At 51.4% G+C, this 22,213-nt stretch overlaps 8 protein-coding genes across 8 annotated transcripts; 3 read left to right on the plus strand and 5 right to left on the minus strand.

Moving 5' to 3' along the window:
* Positions 1–409: 409 nt before the first annotated feature.
* Positions 410–1,826, plus strand: Z518_09172 (uncharacterized protein; the record flags this gene model as incomplete). Its single annotated transcript, XM_013413128.1, has 2 exons — positions 410–880; positions 984–1,826. The coding sequence occupies 2 exons, from the start codon at positions 410–412 to the stop codon at positions 1,824–1,826; spliced, it is 1,314 nt and encodes a 437-aa protein (XP_013268582.1).
* A 388-nt stretch (positions 1,827–2,214) lies between these two features.
* Positions 2,215–4,298, minus strand: Z518_09173 (uncharacterized protein; the record flags this gene model as incomplete). Its single annotated transcript, XM_013413129.1, has 2 exons — positions 2,215–4,109; positions 4,235–4,298. The coding sequence occupies 2 exons, from the start codon at positions 4,296–4,298 to the stop codon at positions 2,215–2,217; spliced, it is 1,959 nt and encodes a 652-aa protein (XP_013268583.1).
* Positions 4,299–5,242: 944 nt separating this feature from the next.
* Z518_09174 (uncharacterized protein) lies at positions 5,243–5,776 on the minus strand (the record flags this gene model as incomplete). Its single annotated transcript, XM_013413130.1, has 2 exons — positions 5,243–5,575; positions 5,747–5,776. The coding sequence occupies 2 exons, from the start codon at positions 5,774–5,776 to the stop codon at positions 5,243–5,245; spliced, it is 363 nt and encodes a 120-aa protein (XP_013268584.1).
* Positions 5,777–7,868: 2,092 nt separating this feature from the next.
* Positions 7,869–10,028, minus strand: Z518_09175 (uncharacterized protein; the record flags this gene model as incomplete). The annotated part of the gene is made up of 3 exons (XM_013413131.1): positions 7,869–8,880; positions 8,943–9,383; positions 9,520–10,028. 3 exons carry the CDS (start codon positions 10,026–10,028, stop codon positions 7,869–7,871), a joined length of 1,962 nt encoding a protein of 653 aa, XP_013268585.1.
* A 556-nt stretch (positions 10,029–10,584) lies between these two features.
* Positions 10,585–12,177, minus strand: Z518_09176 (precorrin 3B synthase CobZ; the record flags this gene model as incomplete). The annotated part of the gene is made up of 1 exon (XM_013413132.1): positions 10,585–12,177. The coding sequence occupies one exon, from the start codon at positions 12,175–12,177 to the stop codon at positions 10,585–10,587; it is 1,593 nt and encodes a 530-aa protein (XP_013268586.1).
* Positions 12,178–13,235: 1,058 nt separating this feature from the next.
* On the plus strand, positions 13,236–14,948 carry Z518_09177 (uncharacterized protein; the record flags this gene model as incomplete). The annotated part of the gene is made up of 5 exons (XM_013413133.1): positions 13,236–13,409; positions 13,466–13,559; positions 13,613–13,855; positions 13,910–14,155; positions 14,227–14,948. 5 exons carry the CDS (start codon positions 13,236–13,238, stop codon positions 14,946–14,948), a joined length of 1,479 nt encoding a protein of 492 aa, XP_013268587.1.
* A 365-nt stretch (positions 14,949–15,313) lies between these two features.
* Z518_09178 (uncharacterized protein) lies at positions 15,314–16,216 on the minus strand (the record flags this gene model as incomplete). The annotated part of the gene is made up of 1 exon (XM_013413134.1): positions 15,314–16,216. The coding sequence occupies one exon, from the start codon at positions 16,214–16,216 to the stop codon at positions 15,314–15,316; it is 903 nt and encodes a 300-aa protein (XP_013268588.1).
* Positions 16,217–16,718: 502 nt separating this feature from the next.
* Z518_09179 (uncharacterized protein) lies at positions 16,719–19,578 on the plus strand (the record flags this gene model as incomplete). The annotated part of the gene is made up of 6 exons (XM_013413135.1): positions 16,719–17,261; positions 17,320–17,502; positions 17,567–17,926; positions 17,992–18,535; positions 18,596–18,939; positions 19,054–19,578. 6 exons carry the CDS (start codon positions 16,719–16,721, stop codon positions 19,576–19,578), a joined length of 2,499 nt encoding a protein of 832 aa, XP_013268589.1.
* Positions 19,579–22,213: the final 2,635 nt, after the last annotated feature.

Genomic DNA, 22,213 nt, shown 5'->3' on the forward strand with positions numbered 1-22,213 from the left:
CTCTTTTCAAATGCTATTTACCCCCAGTCGATCCCCCAGTCGATTTCTGTTTTTGAACTTACTCTACACCACCAAAATAGGCGAAAAGTTAGCTTCTCAATTGAAAAGATCCGTGCTACGGGATAACCTTGGTGTCAATCTTGTCAAATCTGGCTTCTGTGCGGATAAAGGTACATATCCCCTTCCAGAAATGGACACCTCATATGCGGCTTTTGGTAGACCTAGGCTGATCGTACGCAATACTCACGAAGAATTCGTAAAAGGCAGCCATTGAAATAACGATAGACATTGATTAGCTCTGGACTATTCCGACCTCGTCGTCTTTCCCTCTCAACGATCCTAGCCAAAGACCCTCCAGTCCAGCATCCAGCACGAACTGTTTGGGTTATTCCAACTTTCAATCTTCGCAATGAGCCCAACAATCATTCACTCCGTAGTCCTCTTCGACGGCCATGCGACACATCCCAATGCAACCGTGACATTTGACGGAGACAGTGGCACAATCACCTCCGTGTCTACTGCTCCAAGCTCAGTACAGTACCCTGCCGGAGCCACAGTCATTGATGGGAAAGGCCACACGTTGCTCCCCGGGCTCATTGAATCCCACATGCATGTTCACGGCTTACATCTACCACCAGGATCCGATGAGTCTGGTATCCTACGATCACCTCTGAGAAGCGGCGTCACCACCGTCTGCGACATGCACTCTGACCCAGACTCGGTAAAGAAATGGCGAGGCAGAATTACCGATGAACTCGCCCACGCCAAAAGTTCTGGCGGCACAGTGTCGCTGTCTGATCTCAAGAGTTCACTCTACGGCGCGACCATTGAGGGCGGGTGGCCTAAGCCAATTGTGCTTGGTCATGATCCAACAGATGAGGTGAACGGCCCTAAACCCGAACGTCGCCCTCCTTTGCCCGAGATTCTCACTCACTCATATTGTACTGCTGCTGTGTGTCCAAACTTCTGACCTGATACTCTAGCTCAAAGCCTATGTATCTGTCTGGCCCAACGTGACCGTCGAAAATGCCCACGAGTTCGTCCAGAGCCACAAAGCCAACGGAGCAGACTACATCAAACTGATGCAAGAAAACTGCTGCTCCCTCGCGATGCCCACAGGCGCCATCCCCGTCGCCACGCTCGAGCTGCAAACCGCAGTCGTGAAAGCCGCTCACGACGCAGGGTTCCCTGTCGTCGGTCATGCTCTGAGCGTCGACATGACCGAGATCGTCCTGAAAGCTGGCGCCGACGGGCTCACACACACCTTCATCGACCAAGCCCCTTCTCAAGGCATTGTCGACCTGTACAAGCAGACAGGCGCCTTTGTGATCCCCACGTTGACCGTGCTCAGCAGCCTGACGTCCGAAATGCAAGAATTGCGCGACAAATTCGCCGAAATCGCGCACAGCAAGGGGATCGTCGACGCCTTCACCAAGCAAAATATGCTTGAGTGCATCGCCATGAAAGATCCCGCAGCGAAACTCGAATATGCATTTCAAACGGTGCGGAAACTGAAAGCCACCGGTATCGATGTCGTTGCCGGCACGGACGCGGTCGCCGGTCTCAAGGGCACAAGTATCGGGCCTAGTTTGTGGATGGAGCTGGAATTGTTCGTCGATAAATGTGGTATGAGCGTCACGGAGGCATTGAATTCCGCCACAGCGCTACCGGCCATGAGATTTGGGTTCAGTGATCGTGGAGTCATAGCAGAAGGCAAAAGGGCCGATCTCGTTCTCGTCAAGGGAAGTGTCACGGAGAAGTTGCAGAGTCTCTGGGAGGGCGAGGGCATTGTGGGTGTGTGGAAGCAGGGAATCAAAGCTGCCTGAAGAATAGGACCCTTGGGGAGGACTATGGAAGTGGAGGACGACATGACTACCATTAATCCCACTACATTTCGATAGCGGAATGGAGTTTCAAATCACGTAATGTGCATTGTTTCTCTCTGGGCTCGCTTCATGCGAGACGGAGAGAGAAGGTGGTCTGTCGTTCGTGCCCACCACAAAACCAATGGATTATGAGAAAGATGAAGGAAGGACGACAATGAGGACAACAAGGGTGAGGACACGCGAGAGCTCGAACCCCCGTTTCGCCCGGATAGATTTGCAAGTTCCAAATCATGCCGACAACGCCAGAGCTCAACATGGCAAGAACATTTCCTTGGCCATGGAGACATACCAGAGCTCGACATGGTTTAGGAAAGTCATGTTTCGTTCTTCACAATTCTTCTTCTGATCCTTCAGCCATCTGTGAGGGACTTGTGACCCAGACAAGTTCTCTTCCTTGAGCTGCAGCCTCTTTTGCCGCCTGCAATCCCTGTGCAAATTCTCTGGTCCAAAACTCAACAGCCTCGCGCTCATCTCTCTCTGTCCAGTTTCTTCTGACAAGGTCTGCAATGTAGTTGGAAGCCACACCAGCTTCTTCGTATGTCTGTGGTACAATCTCAGCAAAGACGCTTCGTGCCCAGTCGTCGTACTGGTGTTCTCTCTGATAATCCGTCATTCCATCTTCTCCGACGATGGCATTATCCAGTTCCTCGAGTCCAGTTTGCCGAGGAGAAGTTGATGCAATCTCTGGGCCGGGAGTGTCTGGAGCCGGCTCATTTCGAGGCTTGACTGGACTGGGGGTTCCCATTTCGAGATTGGGCGCGGTAAAATCGGCATCAGAGCTCGGTGGAGAGGAAGATCGTGATCTTGCCTGTTCGCTAAGCGAAAGTCGAGAGGACTTTGCCGGTTTATATTTCTGCGCATCAGATCTGGCCTTGTTCAGTTTGAACTCCGTTGTCGAGTCGTTCAAGATATTGTTAGTATGACCGGTGAAAGTAGAGAGTTCGGTCGGTGGTGATCGTTGAGGGAGTTCCGCATGCGACATTCGTGGTGTGCCGGGCTGTGGAGGAATTGGCTCTTGTACCATCTCTACCTCCGTCGTAGTGGTGATGCCTTCTTCATCGTCATCTTCATCGAGATCAGGAACGCGGAAGTGGCCGGGGAGAGGATTCGCAAGGCTCGGTCTCCAGTCGTGATCATTGGGGTCAACAACACTCGTGTCGAGCCGGAATCCGGGGTTCACATTGTATCTGGTATTTTGTTGAACCATGGTAGGTGAATGGACGTCTAGGACGTTGATCGCCGAGATCGATGAATCAGACGCGTCTGAAGGGTCTGAAAACATACTGCCGTGATATTCTCCAGAATGGAATTGTCCGTAGATGTTTCTGACCGAGGTGTTTGGATTAATGCGTACGGATTTGGTAGATCGTCCGACCGAACCCAAATGGCCACCGTTCTGTCGCAGTGCGGATCGAAGAGGGGTCTGTGGCGCAGGCCTGGTTGCTGGAGTGGATAGCCGCGCATTTGGGAGCTGCGATTCTTCGATTCCTTCGACTTCGTTGTCTACATCGAGGTAGCTGTCGTCGATTCCGAAACCACCCCGTTTTGGGCCCGGTATCTCGCCATCAACAGAAGTCAGCTTGCGCTTGTGGGACTCCGGTGTTGCAGCAAGGTTGAATTCTGCCGATCCCTCGGCAGCCGCCCGCATAGCTGCTAATTGTTCACGGCCTGCGATGGTATTTCTGGTCCGGCGGCGTTTAAAAAATTCACGGGTGTAGATTCCGCTGTCCAAGATCTCCGGGTCTGGAGTGGGGTGTTCAGATTGGGTGGTTTGGGGCGTAGGACTATCTGGTTCCACGGTTTCCCGCTCCTGATTTGTCGTAGTATCGGTGGATTCACTCGGACTGCTTTGTTGTGGCTGTTCGACGCGTTCTGTCGCACCCTGCGCACCAGTCAGGTAGCCAAAAATCCTCCTCACGCTGCCCAGAAAGCCTTTTTCGGACTGGGCTGGTATTGGGGTTTGTGGCGTGCATGCTCTTTCTTGAGGCACGGGGCTTTTTTCTTCTCTCTTTTCGCGGCTCGTAGGCTTTAGGATACGGTTATAGTAGGGAGACTCGCGCTGGGAGGCGAATTTGGGGGGAGCAGACGTTAATAGACTTCGGTTTCGAGTGGTAGAGAAAAGGAATTTCGGTTGGTTTGGTGTGACGGGCCGTCGTGGGCGTTTGGACGTGTTCTCGGCAGCGAGATCGTCCTCTTCTCGCTTGCGCTTCGCGGCCACTGGCTCTGGACACACCGTTAGATCATTATCCGTCTGGGTTGCCGCGTCCCGAAATTTGGGAAGCAGGTTTAGGCGCAGGGGCAGCGCAAAAAGGGACTCTGGCGGGGGGCAGCCGCTGCTCTTCTCTCACGTTTTTGAGGAATCCATTCAGTAAAGCCCTCGGGCCGGGCGCCTTGTCCACGGGTGTGGACCATTACTGCGGTGGTGTTGATGATGATCGATGGTGAGGAGGATTGAGTATGAACAAAGGAGTGAAAAGAATTACAGACGGGCGAGGCTGAATTGGAATAGCGCTTACCGCCATAGGACTAGTGTCCAAAAATGAATAAGGCTCTGGGGAGGGACGTCCACATGTGCAACCCCTTATTCAACTATTATGTTCCGGGTGACAAACTAGGCACCAAGACTTATCCTGGCACACTTGAATACAGTGGCATACTCCGAATGCTATTACCTCCCAGTACTTCACAACTCAACTCACGCTGCAGAGGAAATCACCTCCCCCCTTTTTCCATTTGCCGTGTACTTCAACAACACTCCAAGGCTAGAGATGGGTTTCTTTCAGGTGATAGAACCGATGACTCCTCGAGCAGTTCCTTCGGGCCAATTTATAGCCTCCGCTCGCGGCGCCTCGAGTACACATGTGAGGAAGTCTCTCCGGACCTCTCTTTACTATCACGGAGAAAGAGAATCTTCATTGCTGTTGAACTTCATTGTGCGCCCCCGTGATTCTACCCGTTATCGCACTCCCTCTACTGCAAGGAGACTTTTCCCAACTCTACCTCGGGCGCCGGACAGGGGGCTAATTGCGCAGGAGCAAGAGGTATAGGCAAAAAGGATTAGAATAGGCGCATGAAACGTCTTTATAAGCCATTCATCCAGTACGATTGGCATAGACAGAGTCGATAATCTCTTCATTTTGACAACAATTGCACTCCATGCTATCCCGGCCATATTACATCGTCACGACTACCATGAGCTTAACAGGTGACAAACGCCCTTCAATATGCCAGGGTGGATATCCTACAGGAGAGCCCTATCGACGCTATGGGCCCATGGAAGACAAATCGAGATTACGTTATTCTGGTATTACAAGACAGAATTAGCGGTGAAATCTAAGTCCTTCAAGAACCAAACCTCATTCATCCTGCTCAAGATTTCTGATAAACTCGATAAAGGGTCCCTGAATTTGGGAGGTGCCCGTACGTAAATGGCCAAGTGATCCCAATATTCGTCCGAGGAGGGATACCATGGAGCCCATACTGTCAACGAAGAACGGCAAATGATTTCCTGCTCGCCTCGTACCAACAATCCAGTCATCGATATCGGCCATAGTCTTGATATGCATTGCCAAGTCTTTGAAACTCACTCCCTTGAAATCACGTCTTTCGGGCTCTTGAATATTGAAGATGACCCATTGCAAGCCCAACAGAGTAAGAAACCCAGCCGGAAAGTATCGATCAGTCAAGCACTACCAATAAAATTGAACAGACCCTGTTTGCTCATTGCTGTCCCTTTAAATGGCTCCATCTGGGGCTCCTAGTCGTGACTGAATCTGTGATATGACCTCCACTCTTAAGCGGTCAATTCAGACCGGGCGGATCAATTAATCTCCATGCTTTCGAAAGCTCAAAACACTTACCGATGATATCATCGGGAACTGGAACGCCATATGGGCTTATGTGCATCAATGGGACCGTGGTTTCTTTTCGTGCGACCGCTGTCAACTTTTTAAACAGCTCGGATAAGCGGAAAGCCCAGGATACCCAAATCCATGGAAGAAGCTCTTTCATTGAGAAGACTGGAATACTGCTCCTGAGTATCCCGATCCACCTATGTGCTTAATCACGGACTGCTAATTGAAGCTCATCAGAGCCCCCTTCGTTGGATAACTTGATTGGTAAAGGAGACCTATGCTTCCCTCCACAAATCGCAAGCCGTTTTGGACGTCATGTCAAGCGTTCTTGCTCATGTGATAGATCTCCTCTCCATATAGGAGAGTCGTATACCGGTCTATGAAGAAAACGATGGGTTCCGAGAATGTCAGTGTGAATGCCCTTGCCGAGGACGATCAAATGATCTCTCATAGTGCGATACGCGGCATTAATTTCAAACTGACTTTTCAACCAGTCGTCTCCGGCCGTTTTCAATCTCTTCGCTCTTTTGAACAGAGTGTCTGCTGCACTGGTCTCGGGGAGGAAGAAAAAACAGCATGACTACCACGAACGCGCACAGCCATGTGAATATCCAAATTGTTCACTGCCAACCCTTGGAGGGGGGCACAAATCCGTCAAGGATTGGACCACCGTCAGGGATTGGCTCGCCAGAAGGCTCCAAAGAGTACACGAAAAAGGACCTATCTATGTATAGAGGTGCAGGGCGACATCGACTTCAACGCTAAGGAAGACAAATAGGGGGGGACCTTGCGCAATGCATGCTATGCACATGAATCATCCTTGGCAGGGGTCACACTTCGCGCCATCCTCGACTCAGCATTGTTAATAGAGCCTCTAGCGGTTGCAGCCCTGGAGGTCGATGCTGCGACAGGTTGCGGGCCTTGAGCATCATCAAACTCATCGTACGTGCCTCACGCTGCTTATCATCATCGTGATGCACATCACATTACTTGGAACAGAATATGCGAATCAATACGACATTCAGACCACCTATAAAGCCGCCTCTACAGTATCAAGTTGGTCATGGAACTTAACATTCTAGAACAACTGTGTGCGTATTTGAAAGGAAGAACCAATTCTGGATTTGATCCAACTTCGATAAGATACCAGGGTAGCACCGTCGTCGCAGGAAGCGATTATCCCACAGCCGTGTTTTCTCCCCAGAGACTGGGCTCCGGCAATGACAAGCCTGTCGAGGGATATTGAGTTGGAAAGAGCAGTGTAGAAGCAATTTGCGAGGTCCTAGCCATGAATATAGGTGGAGAGAGAGAAAGACGACATAGGAGGTGGTAGACTCCCTTGATCGACAAATTTGCTTCGTCTCGCTGTGTCTTGATGTATGAGGGGTCCATATGCGCGGAGGCGTGGTGGCAGCATACAGAGAGGATCAGCAGCGTGCTTGACAATATCACCTTTTGGCGGAAGAAGATGGTTCTTTACTTTTGTGGGTAGAGCTTTACAACATGGATTATCAGTGGTAGAGGTTCGATCCATGGCTGAACCAAAGGGACCTAAAAGGGGCACCTCGTCAACAAAATCGCCCAGAATAATGCCCTATTTAACGTCTCGATAGGAGGTTTCTGCTACTTCTACACCGCAGCTGGCATGTTTATTGTTATCTCGGCAATAGTGTGCCGGTTTGGAATGACAAAGATAACCAGAGGTGAATGGGCCAATATGGCAGTGAGAGTGATTACTAGCACAAGGATTTGGAACATCATATTATAGTCACGAGGTGGTCAGGAGAAAGTCGTGCAGATGCTTCATGGCATGATGACATGTTGCGCACTGAACGCGCTTCTTGTATTGCATGAAGTCTTACGTATTATTGTGTCTCCGCTCTCGTATTTCAGCGAGATCCTCTTGATCTATATACAAAATGGGCTGGATTCTAGAGCATAGCTCAAATACCTCAAAGGAATGCCTGAAACGGGAATCTAAAATTTTCCGCGCAGCCGAATGTCTCAGGAACTGCCTCAAGACCAAGTCTATGAATACCTCAACACATATATATCCGCTAGTGTGACACTGAAAGCCGACAACCATTTGTAACACCTGACGACGTAGAGCCATATGGAATGTAGGCCATTACGAAGTTGTGCCGACAAATACCAAATCCTCGAGCCAGAACATATTACTCATGTCTATGTTCGGACTAATGTGCAGCAGCTCCTCGTCGGAGAACATGGGGTCTGAGATGGACGGTGTGGCCCCTTGCATCTGCATTGGATCCGTGTGTACATTCTCTGAAGGAGACGCTGTCAAGTCCAAGTCCGGAGGCATAAGTCGACTGTTGTTAGTGGTCGGGTCTTGTGTGGGGACGGCGGGCTTATTCTTTTGCCGGAAGAGCCACAAACAATCGTAGACAAGGCTGGCACCCATTCGAGACTTCACACGGAGTCTCAGATCTTGGCTACACATGGTGGTACTACGCTCTCCCGCACGCCAGAATGCCCTCAGCATGTCGGAGCCGCGAAGAGGGAAGTCTCTGTCTTTCTGCCGAACTGATAGTTGTTGCATTGAAAAGGCCGCGGCGTTGAATAACAATTTCCCGTGGTTGTAGTCGAGCCCCATCGCTAAGTTTGAATGGAGAATCCGGAAGATGACCAAGGCCGCATTGAGGATGATGCGCGTGAACCTCAGAGGCGCATGTGGCAAGACGTCGTGCGCGTTGTTGTCAGACAAAATTGCTGATATCAGCGCGGATGCCGTGGCGTAAGCTCTCAACAGTCCAGGCAGCCGAATTTCAATTTGATCATCGTACAAGAAGTAGAAGCATTGGATATGTAATTGAGAGCCGTAGAGCTCGAGCCGGTTGGCAAGAGAGAGCTGATCGTCCAATGAAGAATACAGGTCCTGGAATTGTTGTTCGCAGTGGGCTATCAGGTCGAAACAATTTGGTCCTGCCGGGATGCCGTAGGGCCCGTCGGCGGCTTGTGCAAGGGATCTCAATGCGTCGTGACTGCATCTTTGTATCATGAGACTATGGCGGATCTGGAGTGGCACATTTGCGGCGGAAGAAGAGTCCATGCTGCAGGCACTGCGAATGCTCCAGTCGTCAAAGTCTGAGACGGAGCCATGCCCAAGATCTAGAGACAGACTGTTATCGTTAGCTGGCCCACCATGCTCGACCCACAGGGACTCAAGGCAAGGAAATCTAACCTCTGGCACAAAGCTACCGAAGCGATCCACGTACGGCTTCTTTCGAGGGCATCCCACCGGGTGTTTAGTTGGGCCGAGTCCTTTGAATACTCATGCTCACACCCTGGTCGATGCATGCCCATTATCATGGCCGATTTCATGCCCATGATACTGATTGTCAAAGATTTGTCAGTCCACAACCGGATATCGGGAAGCGGCCAGGATGCGAGTAGGAGCATGGCCTGAACGTGCTGTGTCGAAAACGTGTTCGATGCGACGGTCGCCCAAAGCGTTCGGCTGAGCTCGCTCCCCAGCTGCATGAGGAAGTTATCGTCAAGTTGGAGCTGTCGTGCTGCAACAGCAATGATGGACCAAAACAAGAGTGGCGAGGTCTCGTAGCATGACTCGTTCGTTCGGTAGGGGTCGAGGATCGGTAGGAATGGGTGATACTTGTCGAAATACCTATCGACATTAAAGAATATCAGTATCAGTCATTATCAGTTACATGTAATCATTATTGGCGTCAGTGTCAGTATCGGTATCAATCTTTCTCGACACGACGTGGGAAATCGTTCCAAGGGGCCACGGCCACACCTACGTCGCAAACATAGCTTTGGCCTGTGTTTGGGTGAGTCTTGTCTTCCCAAAGACATAGACAAAAGAGTGCGAGCCATTTGTAGATTCGCGATCAGGGATCTCGGCGGTTTCTGCTGCAGTTCTTGACGACATTGCATGACTGTTGTCGGCATTGTCATTGTCACTGTCACGTATGACAGGCCTGCGATCAAATGAAGGACCTTGTTGAACTCCGGTGATGGGCATCACCACCGGCTTGTCAACCGCCACTGCAGACACAAGGTCAACCGGGGGGGCAGTAATAGGGCCACAGGGCTCATGCTCAAGTGACGGTCGAGTCGGCTGGCTCCCTGGGGGAACCCAGGTGGTGTTGAGTGTCGGCGCCTGTACCTGTGCCGGTGCTGGCGGCGTATCGCATTGTTGACATTCAATGGAATTCTGTAACTGTTCCAGCTGTTGCTGAAGTTCTCGCACTCGGTCCTGACGGTTGGCTCGTCGGTAAGAGGGGTCGACCGTACATTCGAGTCCCATCTTGCGACATCTTGGGCATGGGATTGTTTCTAGCCCGCAGCGGATTTTGGCTTGTCGGCATTCACGACACGCAATGCGCGCTCGTGGTCGTGCTCGTTTGCGACATCCACGTCCAGCATGCCCATCGTTGGAAGAAGGAGAGTGAGACCGCGCCATGTGCTCTAGTCTGTTATCTAGATCATGACCAAAGGAAAGTGAAATGCCCTTTAGAAAAGCCAAAGAGTTGGCTTCCCCAGACAGCTGAGTGGCCGAGGCTAAGGCTGAGAGGAGGGTTTTTATTGGGCTCCCTCGCCTGTCTAAGTTCTACCTAAGCACCCACCTAGATACTTACAGAGTTAGATGCTTATGTACCAAGCAACCAAGTAACCAAGTACTTAGTAGAAGTCTCGCAGGGTCGTCTGAAGGGGTTGAATAAGAAGAATTTGTACCAAGTACTACGTAATATTGCGGGGGATATTAATTGGCAACCCTTTGATTCGCTACATGTACTTTGTAGTCAAACGACCTAGCCTAATCCATGCCTGACTACTGACTTCAGTCGTCGCACATCAAGTACTCAAACACCCTGTACTCCTGTACTTTTCCTGTATCTCATCTGCAAGGCCGACGAGCATGCGGCCTTCTTGCCACCAACAGCTTTCGCTCGCAAAGCAGCCTCCCGACCAGCGATTCGTCCGAACACGGCACCCTTCGTCAGACCTGCGCCGCCGGCGTAATTGTGATAGAAGACGCCGCCTGCTATTTCACCAGTGCAGTATAGTCCTGGCATTGGCCTGCCTTCATTGCTCAACACTCTAGCCCTCTCATCAGTGGCAATGCCACCGTAGGTAAAGGTGATGCCGCAGGTCACACCATACGCCACAAACGGGCCCTGGTCCAGGCGCAACGCCCAGTTCGATTTGGGGATCGCTAGTGATGGAGACGTGCAGAGGCCATCCAGGTGATGCGGTTCAAATTTGCCTGCCTCAGCATCGGGGCACGCGTCATTGAATTCTCGAACTGTCCTCTCCAAGACAGTCGGGTTGATCTTCAGCTTGATCGCCAACTCTCGGATTGTGTCGGCCACGATGGGGGTCCCCGAAGAATATCGTGTCTGGAGAAGGTACAGGGTCTTTTGGTCGAAGATCTGGTAAGCAATGGCGCGAGGCTGATCGCCTATCATCTTCCCAATTTTCGCGTAGGTTAGTGCAAACTCGTCTTCGCCTTCGTCGAAAAATCGCCTCCCCTCGACGTTGACGCTGATCCCGTAGGTATAGGAGTAACGGGGGATTACCGGCGTCTTGGTGATGTCTCCATTCAGAGGGGCATCGATGTCCTGTGGTGAAGCATGAGCCGCTCCCCAATGTCCTACCGGTCGTGCCCCGGCCTCGATGGCCCGGCGGAGCATGGTTCCTGTGTTGTGCTTGGTGCCTCGAACAGGTACCAAGTCCCAGCCCTCACCGAGGTACTGCCGCCTCATGGCTGGATTGGCCGAAAACCCACCGCATGCCAGAATGACCTGCCCGTGGAAGTCGACGTACTTGTCCGCCTGTCGAGTCCTGACACCGTAGACGGTGTCCCCCGACGCGAGGAGCTCATGTGCCGGACAATCGTACTTGACCGTAATGTTCGCCTTTTCCACGGCGTGGTACCAGTCTCGAATCAGCCCCTCCCCATCGCCCACAGCCTTCACTGGAGCGCCGTTCATCAGCTCAATGATGATTCCCTTCTGAGTATCGACGTTGTAGTACTTGCGCAAGGTCGTTTCCCAATGGACTCCTTTGCTTTTCATCCATTCGATCGTTTCCCAGCCGTCCCGGATCATGATCTCAGACATGACCGGATCATTGCGACCGTGCGATGTCGACTGGAGGTCATGCCGGTAGTCTTCGTCCGTGTAGGGGGACATGGAACAGCGCTCAGCATCTTCAAGTGCCTGTTCGCACAGAACAGTCTTGACGTGAGCCAGACCTCGATGGGATGCTCTGAACGCTGTGCCCGCAAAGCGACTGTTGCCGCCACGCTCTTCCCGGGACGCCGCTTCAAGAAGGACAACATGTGCGCCGCTCTCATGAGCTGACAACGCCGCTGCCAACGCAGCATTTCCTCCTCCCACTACAATGACATCGCAAACCTCAGGCTGTGGGGCGTCAAACTGTATAGAACCCATCTTGGCATTCCGCTCGAGTGCAGTGGGCGGTCACTGGGGAGTAGTACTGGATGATTTGGAGGGGAAAGCTAGAAACTTGTAGGTTTGACCTTTTCTAATATGATAGTTGAACTAGGCTGTACCCATAGTCTCTTGATGAGATCACGAGATCTTCTCAATGTAATACGTATAATGGCTCTATCGAAGGTGGTCTGGGGCACCCGGTGAAAACAGGGCCATCTCAGTCGTCTTCCGGACCGTTCTTCTGGCCACAGGAAGTAGCACGGTGCTATCTTTCCGGGGTCGTTAGCTAGATTATGAGGCCATTTAGGCGAAAGTCGGCGGCGCCGTAATGAGGCCTGGATCGAAACCGTAACCGCTTTGCAGAGTGAAGCCGTGCATAGACATTGCCGTGGGAAGGTGACAGCTCGCAGCCTTGCAGCCTCACAACTTGTACCGCACTCGGAACTTGGGTCCAGAGTTGCCGCATGCGGACCGTACACGGCGAGGACAGGAGCAGGTTACGGCCAATCCCATCGCTTGAGCCAGTTGGTGGAGACGACCCTCCGCCTTTTCTCCCCCGGTCGATCGATTACGACTTCCCCTCTACCTCTGGAATCGAGTTCTCCGACCCTTTCTTCCTGGGGTTTTCTACAATCCTAAACCAATAGCAAGGAATGACAAAGGCTCCACTACCATTCATCGAGGCTCAGTCCATAGTGGTGATACCATTACCTTCGTTCTAGACTCCTATGGTTCAAGACTCAAGGTTGCCAATACCGTTGAACGAGTGAAGCGCTCACGGCCCGAGAGTACAAACGCCGAGAGAAATCCGCCGACTGCGCTCCCAGCAACTCGAGATTTGTCAAGTGATGGGAAAAATGAATACTCTATCGATTGTGGGGACTCCCAACGGGACTCGTCCATAGCCGAGATCTGGGGAGGAACATACAGACTTTTCCTAAAATATATGCTGAAGGTTTTCCTGACCCCGTTACGAACGTTCTCTACCATTGTTTACAACGAGCGGTCCCCCGGATTCATCACACACGATCAAACAAGTGAGATAGACTGCTTCAATGGCTGCCGAGACCAAGACCCCAATCTCTTTGGAAGAACACAAAGAAGATGTGGAAGTTCAGTCTGTGCCGATTTATTCGGCGGAGGAGTCCCAAGCACAGAAGAGCCTCCTCTGGAAACTCGACCTTGTTATCTTGCCACTCCTCGCGCTCTCGTACCTTATGGCCTACATGGTGAGAAACTGTACATGTCTGTTATCTTGTTCAAGCTCATGTGTGGTTTCTGGCAGGATCGAAACAATATTGGATACGCCCGTTTGATGGGCTTACAAGAAGGCTTGAATCTTTCAGACCAGCAGTTCTACAATATTATCATGGTATTCTGTGAGTGGACAACATGCCCCTATAATTTTGACCTGTCTCTAATTGGTCCTTAGATTCTGGTTATCTAGCTTGCATCTTTGTTGGCAATCTCTTCATCAGGAAACTGGGTCCAAAAATCATGCTGGGGTTCGCCGTTGTTGCGTTCGGAGTCCTTGTCTGCTGCATGTGCGAGGCTAGAGGCTATGGAGACCTGATTGGGCTTCGCTTTGGCATTGGTGCTGCAGAAGCATTGCTTCAAAGCACCCCGCTCTACATGGCGATTTGGTATGGGAGGGACGAGCTAGGGAAGAGGATTGGTAAGAAACAGAGCAAACAAACATTTTTCCATACCGGGTGTTGATGTTTCCAAGCAATTTTCTATTCTGCAACAACAATTTCCGGCGTCTTCTCAGGCCTCATCTCATATGGCGTCCAGAGTGGTCTCGAAGGCGCAGACGGTAGACCATCGTGGCAATGGCTATTCATTATCGAGGGCGTCATTGCTGTAGCTATTGGTTTGGCAAATGCGGCATTTTTGCCTACCTTCCCCGATCGTAAGCAGACTTCGAGATTCATCAGCGAACTGGAAATCAAGGTGGCCCTGCAAAGAAGCCTAGGTATGCTTATTCGATCTCCCCTGCTTCCGCTCTAATGACAATTCTCCTCTATTTTTGCTAATACTCTCCAGAATACAACTCACAACGTGTCAAGTTCGAGTCGGGTCAAATCATCAAGAGCCTCTTGGACCCGAAGACGTACCTCCTGGCTCTGCTTGCGGCCTGCAACTCTACCTTGCTCGCTTCGACCGGTGCTTTTCTGCCCACCATTGTCAAAGAATTTGGATACAGCAAAGTTCAGGCCCAGCTGTTTACTATCATCCCGTACGCGTGCGCATTCTTCAGCATGCTGGCCATCGGGCACCTCTCAGACTACTACCACAATAAGGCGTGGTTCATTCTCGGATCGTTGACCTCCTGCGCTCTCGGTCTGATCATCTTGATCAGCACTACTGGGAAAGAAGTCAGCATGTTCGGTGCTTCCCTTCTCGTCGCCGGCGCTTATCCCGCCGCTGTGTTACAAATCGCCTGGATCCAGATCACTTTCTGTGGTAACACAAAACGGGCAATCTCCTGGGGTATCGCTATGATCGTTGGGCAGGGACTGAGCATGAGCGGCGCTCAGATCTATACTCACCCACCTCGCTTCTTTATGGGGCACGGCATCCTTCTTGGTTTTGTCGTGATGGGGATGATCTCAACGGTCACAGCGAGGTTCCTAATGGCCCGTGCCAATAAACAAAGAGACCGGGAACTCCGGGAGTATGAAGGGAGAGGAGAAGAGCACCCCGACGTTGGCAAGTCTTTCGAGGAGACTTGCGATGACCACATCAAGTTCCGGTACACGTTGTGATACTAGAAAAAGGGGGGGGGTGGCCTCGCTCTCGGGCACGATAAGAAGTCGAGGGAGTTGAAGACGGTCGAAAGAAGCATTTGAGCCGCAATTGCTAATGGCTAGGAGTGCTCGTCTCGATATTGATATACTTTTAAGATGAGATCCTAAATCCTAAATGGAGAGGCGATTTTAACAGGACGCTTGAGAATATCGAACTCGTTGAACCTTGCTACTGTTACCTCGAGTAGCCGGGTGCATACATGCGGAAGATATGTATTCATTGGAGGAGAAGTAATAGTAAGGAGATGACATGATTAGACACATTGTGAATGATGTCCCTAATGAATTGTTGCACAATATCTCCAAGATTCTCATGTATCACCCTATTTCAGCAGCCCCGTTGCGGCGTGGTCAAACTTGAGCAATTCCTGCAGGCCACAGGCGTCAAAAAACGAATGTGGAGTGGTTTCAGGGCCGTATTTTTCACAGTCTCCTTGCTCTTTCAGCGTTTTCAACGCCTTAGACACGGACAAAAACGTCGGGGCCAGACAAAGCGCCGCGTACACGATGATCTTGAAGCCCATCTCTTTCGCCTCTGTAGGGGTCAGCTTGTACGCCTTGCTTCCCTGGACCATTCCGTACATGACGGGGACGCCTTGGCTCTTGAAAGCACGGCACACTGCTTCGGCCTCCTCCCGCGTCGATATTGCTTCGAGCATCGCGACATCGGCACCTGCATTGACAGCGGCTTGGAGCCTGGCGATTGCTTCGTCCAGCCCGAGCGACTGCAGAGCATCGGTCCGTGCGATGATGACGATGTCCGACTGCATACGTCTCCTCATCTCGACAGCCGCACGGATGCGAGTCAGGAACTCGTCCGTAGACACCAGCTGCTTCCCGGTCATATGGCCGCATTTTTTGTGGACGACTTGATCTTCGAGATGGAAGGCCGCAACACCGGCTGTGATGTATGTGGCGACCGTCCTGCCCACGTTGATGGGTGCCCCGTACCCAGTGTCTGCGTCTGCGATGACAGGCACAGACCGGTCGAGGTTGGAGATCATCTCAGCATTGTCTTTCATCTCGGTCATCGTGGCCAAACCCAAGTCGGCCATGCCGAGACGAGACATGCTCGTGCCGGCACCAGTCATGTATAGAGCGTCGAACCCAGCATTCAGCGCCAGACGGGCAGTGATGCCGTCGTAGACTCCAGGGCATACGATAATCTTGTCGGGGTCCGCGAGCATTTTGCGTAATTGCGTAGAAGGAGAGAGAGGGGCTGCCATTGGTATTGGTTCAATTATGGCTCTTTGAGAGATCGTTCCGGCGCGCCTTTATTGCAACCTGAAGGTTTCTTGACGGCGGTAGATGATTTCATATCTAGAACGATTGACAATGTACGCGAAATCAGAATGGCTAGATCCTACCAATTCTTGTTGGACAGCACACGTTTCGTAGTCGGGACCGGCCCTGTTGCGGTCCTGTTTAGTACCAAGGGTCTCAGTGGGAGGAGTTCGCCACAAAACCGTAGCGGGTTCATTGGGGGTCTCGTCAACGAAACTCTGCCCTGCCGCTCACGGCCCGACAACGGCATGGTGGCGACCATGTTCAATGCTGGCCCCTACACCGGTGACCTAATCCAGGTCATCTTTACCGATTAAGATTTGGTAAAAATGATCTGAAAATTTCCCGTGCAAGTCGTAATGGGGCTGACATACTTATGAATGGCAGCAGAGCCATTTCGGTTCGAGAGGAGACCGCAAAATTTACCAAATTTCAACAGTAAAAATGCTGGACACGACAAAAGCATCGACAGTTATTGTCCCCCTCCCTGATCGAGACCTTTCCCCGTCAGAATCGAAGTGTATTTCGCTGATCGAAGAAGCATCGACCGTCACGCTCTCTATTACACGCGACAGCCTTATTTCCCCCGACCAAGGGAATTTGTTGTCGTTCATACGTCGCGTGTCGAGTAGTCTGCAGGATGCAGGCACCGTCAACGTCGCCGAAGCACTTGAAGAAGGCTTACAGCGTTGCACTGCCGAGACTGATTTTGGCGGGTATGGGTTGAACGAACAAGAAACCTTGCGTCCGTCGGACGAAGCAGACGTTATATTCCTGTGCTCGGCTTTCCTTGAAGCCCTCAAGAGTGCTGCTCGAGCGCGATCAAGGCCGCAGTTGTTCTCCGAGAGGCCCAAAGGAAGGCGTGGAATGACCATGGCGGAGAAGATTTTCGCGATGCACGACGTATCGCGCCGTGGCTATGTCAAGCCTGGAGACATCATCCAAGTCGACGTCGACTGGGTCCTGGCGTCCGAGCTCTCCTGGCAGGTGAGCAACTCCTATCAACCCGGAGAAAGACCACTGACCGACGGAAATTTGGTAAAAGGGTATGGAAACTGTGTATGATTCGGTGGGGAGACCGGGCATCTTTAGAAACGATCGCTTTTGGCTCGCTGGTGATCATCGAGTCGAGCCTCCGTTGTACGATCAACCCAAGGTGAAAAAACTCATGGACACCAGTCTCCGGGCCAAGCAGGATTTCAAGATGACCGATTTTCAAGGATTCAATGTGAGTAGCAAGCGTTGGTCTTTCCCCGTGACGCCCGTCGCCAATCTGACAACCATACTACTAGTATACGATCATGCACACCGAGTTCGTTCGGGAGCGTGCACAACCTGGAATGCTGTGTATAGGAGCCGATTCGCACTCCTGCTCGGCTGGGGCTGTTAGCTGTCTATCTATCGGCATGGGTGCCACGGATGTCTGTATGCCTCTGGTGACTGGACAGACTTGGTTCAGCGTGCCAAAGACGGTCAATCTTCATCTGATCAACCAGCCACCGCGAGGGATTGGCGGAAAGGACACGATCTTGTACATCTTGAAAGAGTTTAAGAGAAACACGATCGCCGCGGATCGCGTTGTTGAGTTCACCGGACCTGGCCTGCAACATTTATCGTGTGATGCGAGATTTGCAATCGCCAACATGTGCACGGTAAGTGGTCTCCGGTCTCCAGTATCCTTGGATTGTTTCCCCTTTCTGACTTCAATTTGGAATAGGAATTCGGCGCGGTAACTGGCATCTTCGAAGCAGACGAAAGAACCACGGAGTTTATCGGAGGCCGACGACGCGCAAAGAAACACAAAAGCGACGCCGTGTATTTCAAGGCAGATCCGGACGCCGAATACGCCGAAACTTTTGAGGTGGACCTATCCAAAGTCGAGCCCTTTGTCGCTGTAGCGCCATCTCCAGACAATGTGGTGCCCGTTAGTGAAGTTGCAGGGACTCGACTGGATGGCACCTTCATTGGAGCTTGCACCACAGCCGAGGAAGATCTGATCATAGGTGCGTTGGTGTTGAAAGCTGGCCTCGAGCGTGGGCGGAAGCCTGCCGACCACGGACGGCGAATAGTGGTGCCTGGATCCAAACCGATCCGACACAAGCTCGAAAAGATCGGCCTCCTCGACATTTACAAACGAGCTGGTTTCAAGGTCAGAGTTCCAGGTTGCAGCATGTGCATTGGTCAGGGCGTCGACCAGGCTGCACCTGGAGAGGTGTGGATGTCATCGCAAAACCGCAATTTTCCGAACCGAATGGGCCCCGGTAGGTATTCAGCAATTTTGAAGACCTTCAGAGTTTGGCGAGGCTGACAGATTGAAAAAGATTCATTGGCAAATCTCGGATCCGCGGCCACAGTCGCTGCCTCGTCTTTCTCCATGACCATCACCGATCCCAAGCCCCTTTTGGAGGTCATCGACCCGGCATATCTGCAGGAATGCCTTGGCGATCAGCCATTCTCTATGACAGAAGGGCCTGAAACTAAGCAGCAGCCCATCTCCTACTCAGAGCCGTACGGTGTCGACAATGACAAGCAGGTCAAAAGCCAGAAACCTTCCGTTTCAGAGAATTCCGACCCAACTACTGCAGGTTCTGGCCAACCGCACTCGGCAGGAGATGTGATCGATGGGAAAGTGCTGCTTCTGGGTGATTTCATAGACACAGATGCCGTGAGTAAAATTCGCCTCAAACCTAGAGGGGTGGCCATCTTCTTTATTCCCCTTCTTCAAACACCTCCAGTTTTCTTCCAACGAAGCAGGTTTCTCTGACAATCTGAGTGAAAGATCATCCCATCCAAGTTTCTCGCAGGCAACACCACGAGTGAGTCCCTCGGCGTGCACTGCATGGAGTTCTTCATGCCCGAATTCCGACAAATGGTCAAGGACGGCCTGAACATTGTCGTGGGAGGTGAAGGGTTCGGATGTGGCTCGTCACGAGATGTTGCGGTCAACGCCCTGCTCGGCGCCGGTGTCAAATGTGTCATCGCAAAATCGTTCGCTTTCATTTACGCCCGCAACCAGCCCAACATCGGACTCCTAGGGATCACCATCGCGGAGGACGAATTTCATCGTCTAGCCGTGCAGGGGGAAGAGATCAGTATCGACTTGAGCAAAAGTCAGGTCCGATGCGGAGGCAGGTCTTTTAGTTTTCAGCTCAGTGACATGGAGAAGTCCCTCATTGCGGCTGGCGGCTTGACGGAAGCGTTCAAGAAATTTGGCACTCAGGTCTTCGATGCACTATGTCGGCATAAGAAATCGGCGAGACGTCCACCGCAAAAGGGGACTGATATCGAAAGTATCGGGTACTGAAAAGCTGATTGTGAACACCCTTCCACTGGAATCCCACCATCTTTTGCCGTTTTTATCTCATTTGCACATGGCCAATATTTTGGCAGTACTTCTATATCTATACCCTCGACAAACACTAGACATGGCTCGAGGATCAAAGGACTTGGGACTCAGGACTCTGAACGCCGACCATCGGAGCTCTGTCAGCCTCTCAACGGTCACACAGAACCTGTAGATCGTGATACCGGGTGAGGAGGATACAATGGATGTCACCGAAGTGTGAAATCGTGCATTAGTCGAAAGGTCGGCGGCGACGGTCCTTTCAAAAGACTAAGCACAGGATGCTTTTTCTTAAGCTAAAGCTGCTGCCCTCTAACCTCTGGATACTTGTTAGCTATAATTTCATGTCACAATCGACCATAGGTATGGAAACAGAGCTTCCCGACTGCTTATTTTTCGGGAGGTGTGCAAACCTCCGCGCATTTCGCCCCCGACCCGCCAAGAGAAGGGAAATTCACGGCCAGCTCACCCCGTTTCGAGACGATGGTGATGCCGCCCTGTGCTTCACCCCCGGCTCGCGCGCCAGCTGGGTGATGACTCACCCCGTCTTGAGGGGCTGAAAGCGTAGCTTTCTGTATTTTGGGGGCTTGACCCCAAACCCCCAAGGCCTCGCTTGCGGTCGAGACATCACGTGATTGAGTCGGCAATATTGGCCTTGGCAATTCTTGGCGACGCACATGCGGCCCTAAACCGATTTACGTGATCCGAAAAATCTATAATTCGGCAACTACCAAATACTTTGCTCTGATTGGCCGCCCCCATCGGATCCAATCCACGGCCCGCTCAGGAATAGGTAGAGTGCCGCCTTTGTCTGCCCGAATCCCCCTGATCGGATCCAGTCCATGGCCCATGAAGTAGACGACGGTATACACCAAATTAGGAAAGCCGACGACATCGACGATATATCTAGCAAATACCGATACATTACAAATGATAACCTATCGTTCATGGCAGACCCACTCATTTTATAACACTCACTTACTAGCCTGTAACACCATTGACAGGCAACAGCACCAAAGTACACTACGTAGATAGATATATGGATGGGCTCTATCCCGCACTCGTTGGAAGAGCCAGAGCGCTCTTTCGTATCTTAGAGCATTCAATACATCTAAAGTTCCACAAAGTTCCACAATTGGGCTCAGATATCGGCGATGAGAATAGAGCCCATCTAGATAGCTAGCGATTTCGAATATCGGAAATCAGCCCAACTGCGACATTTCAGAAGGAGTGCAGAAGATGTGTCGCAGAAGAGAGGGAAGAGTGTTGCAGGAAGAATGCTGCAGGCAGATGATGTCTATCTATTGGTTATCTAGACGCTGGCCCTTGGGTCACAGATAGCCTTCAGGACATGGTTCCCTGCGGGGAATAGTAGCTTTTAGGATATAGTTACATGTGGGACATGGAGGCCTTCAGAGTCAGCATCCCTTAGGACCGCTATTCCTTAAGGACCACTATTTCGTAAGGACCGCCATTCCTCAAGGACATGATTTCCTTCAGGACATGGTTACCTGCGGGGAATGATTTCCTGCGGGACATGGTAGCCATTGTGACCTTCAAGATATGTTCCGATGAGGCTGACCTGTATTAGAAACTGATAATATAAATTCGCCGTCCTGGTCGACCGAGAAGCTGAGAGTTGGTCCGCTGAAGTAAGTCTGGGCATCACGTAATGAAACACCCTCGTAATGGAACACGCCCTTTCGACGTTCTCTTCCATCAACCCCTCTACTTTACCACCCCATTACTCAACCAATTTTCACTCAATTAGGCCCAAATGGCATCCAATCAAGAGCTCCGTCTTCAACAAGCCGTGCATGACTACCACTCTCGCCGATACTCCTCTATTCAAGCTGCCGCGGCTGCAAACGACGTTCCTCATGTTACGCTACGGCGCAGATTGAATGGCGGCATTTCACGACGTGCTGCTCGCAAACGCCAACAGCTACTCTCAAATGAGCAAGAGAAGCTGTTAAAGAGATGGATCATCGACCTGGAGGCGCAAGGACATGCGCCTACCTTTACTACTGTTCGAGAACTTGCTGTTGTCGTTAGTAAGGCCTGTGGTGGGCCGGAAAAGATTGGGCAAAACTGGATATCGCGCTTTATTCAACGCCATCCCGAGATTAATTCGAAGGTAGGCAGAAAGATTCATGCTAAACGTGTCAATTCAACTCTTCCTGAAACCCTTAAGGCGTGGTTTCAAAAATTCAAGGCCATGCACGAGCGATACAAGATTCAATGGAAGAATAGCTATAACATGGACGAGACAGGAATTGCGGTAGGCGTGTGCAGCAATCAAAGAGTGCTAGGCACATCGAAGACAAAGTCCTGCTCGAAAAAGACGCCTGAATCTCGCGAATGGGTGTCGATAATCGAGACTATCTCTACCATTGGCCAGCGTCTTCAAGCCCTAGTTATCTTCAAGGGACAAAGTCTTCAAACAGATTGGTTTATCAACGAGAACACTCCAGATTATCGATATACGACCTCACCGAATGGCTGGACCTCGAATGACATTGGATTGCGCTGGCTAGAGCAAATCTTTCTACCCCAAACGGCTGTGGAAGACAACGAATATCGACTTCTTTTAGTG

The sequence above is a fragment of the Rhinocladiella mackenziei genome, assembly GCF_000835555.1.
Source record: "Rhinocladiella mackenziei CBS 650.93 unplaced genomic scaffold supercont1.7, whole genome shotgun sequence".
NCBI lineage: Eukaryota > Fungi > Ascomycota > Eurotiomycetes > Chaetothyriales > Herpotrichiellaceae > Rhinocladiella > Rhinocladiella mackenziei.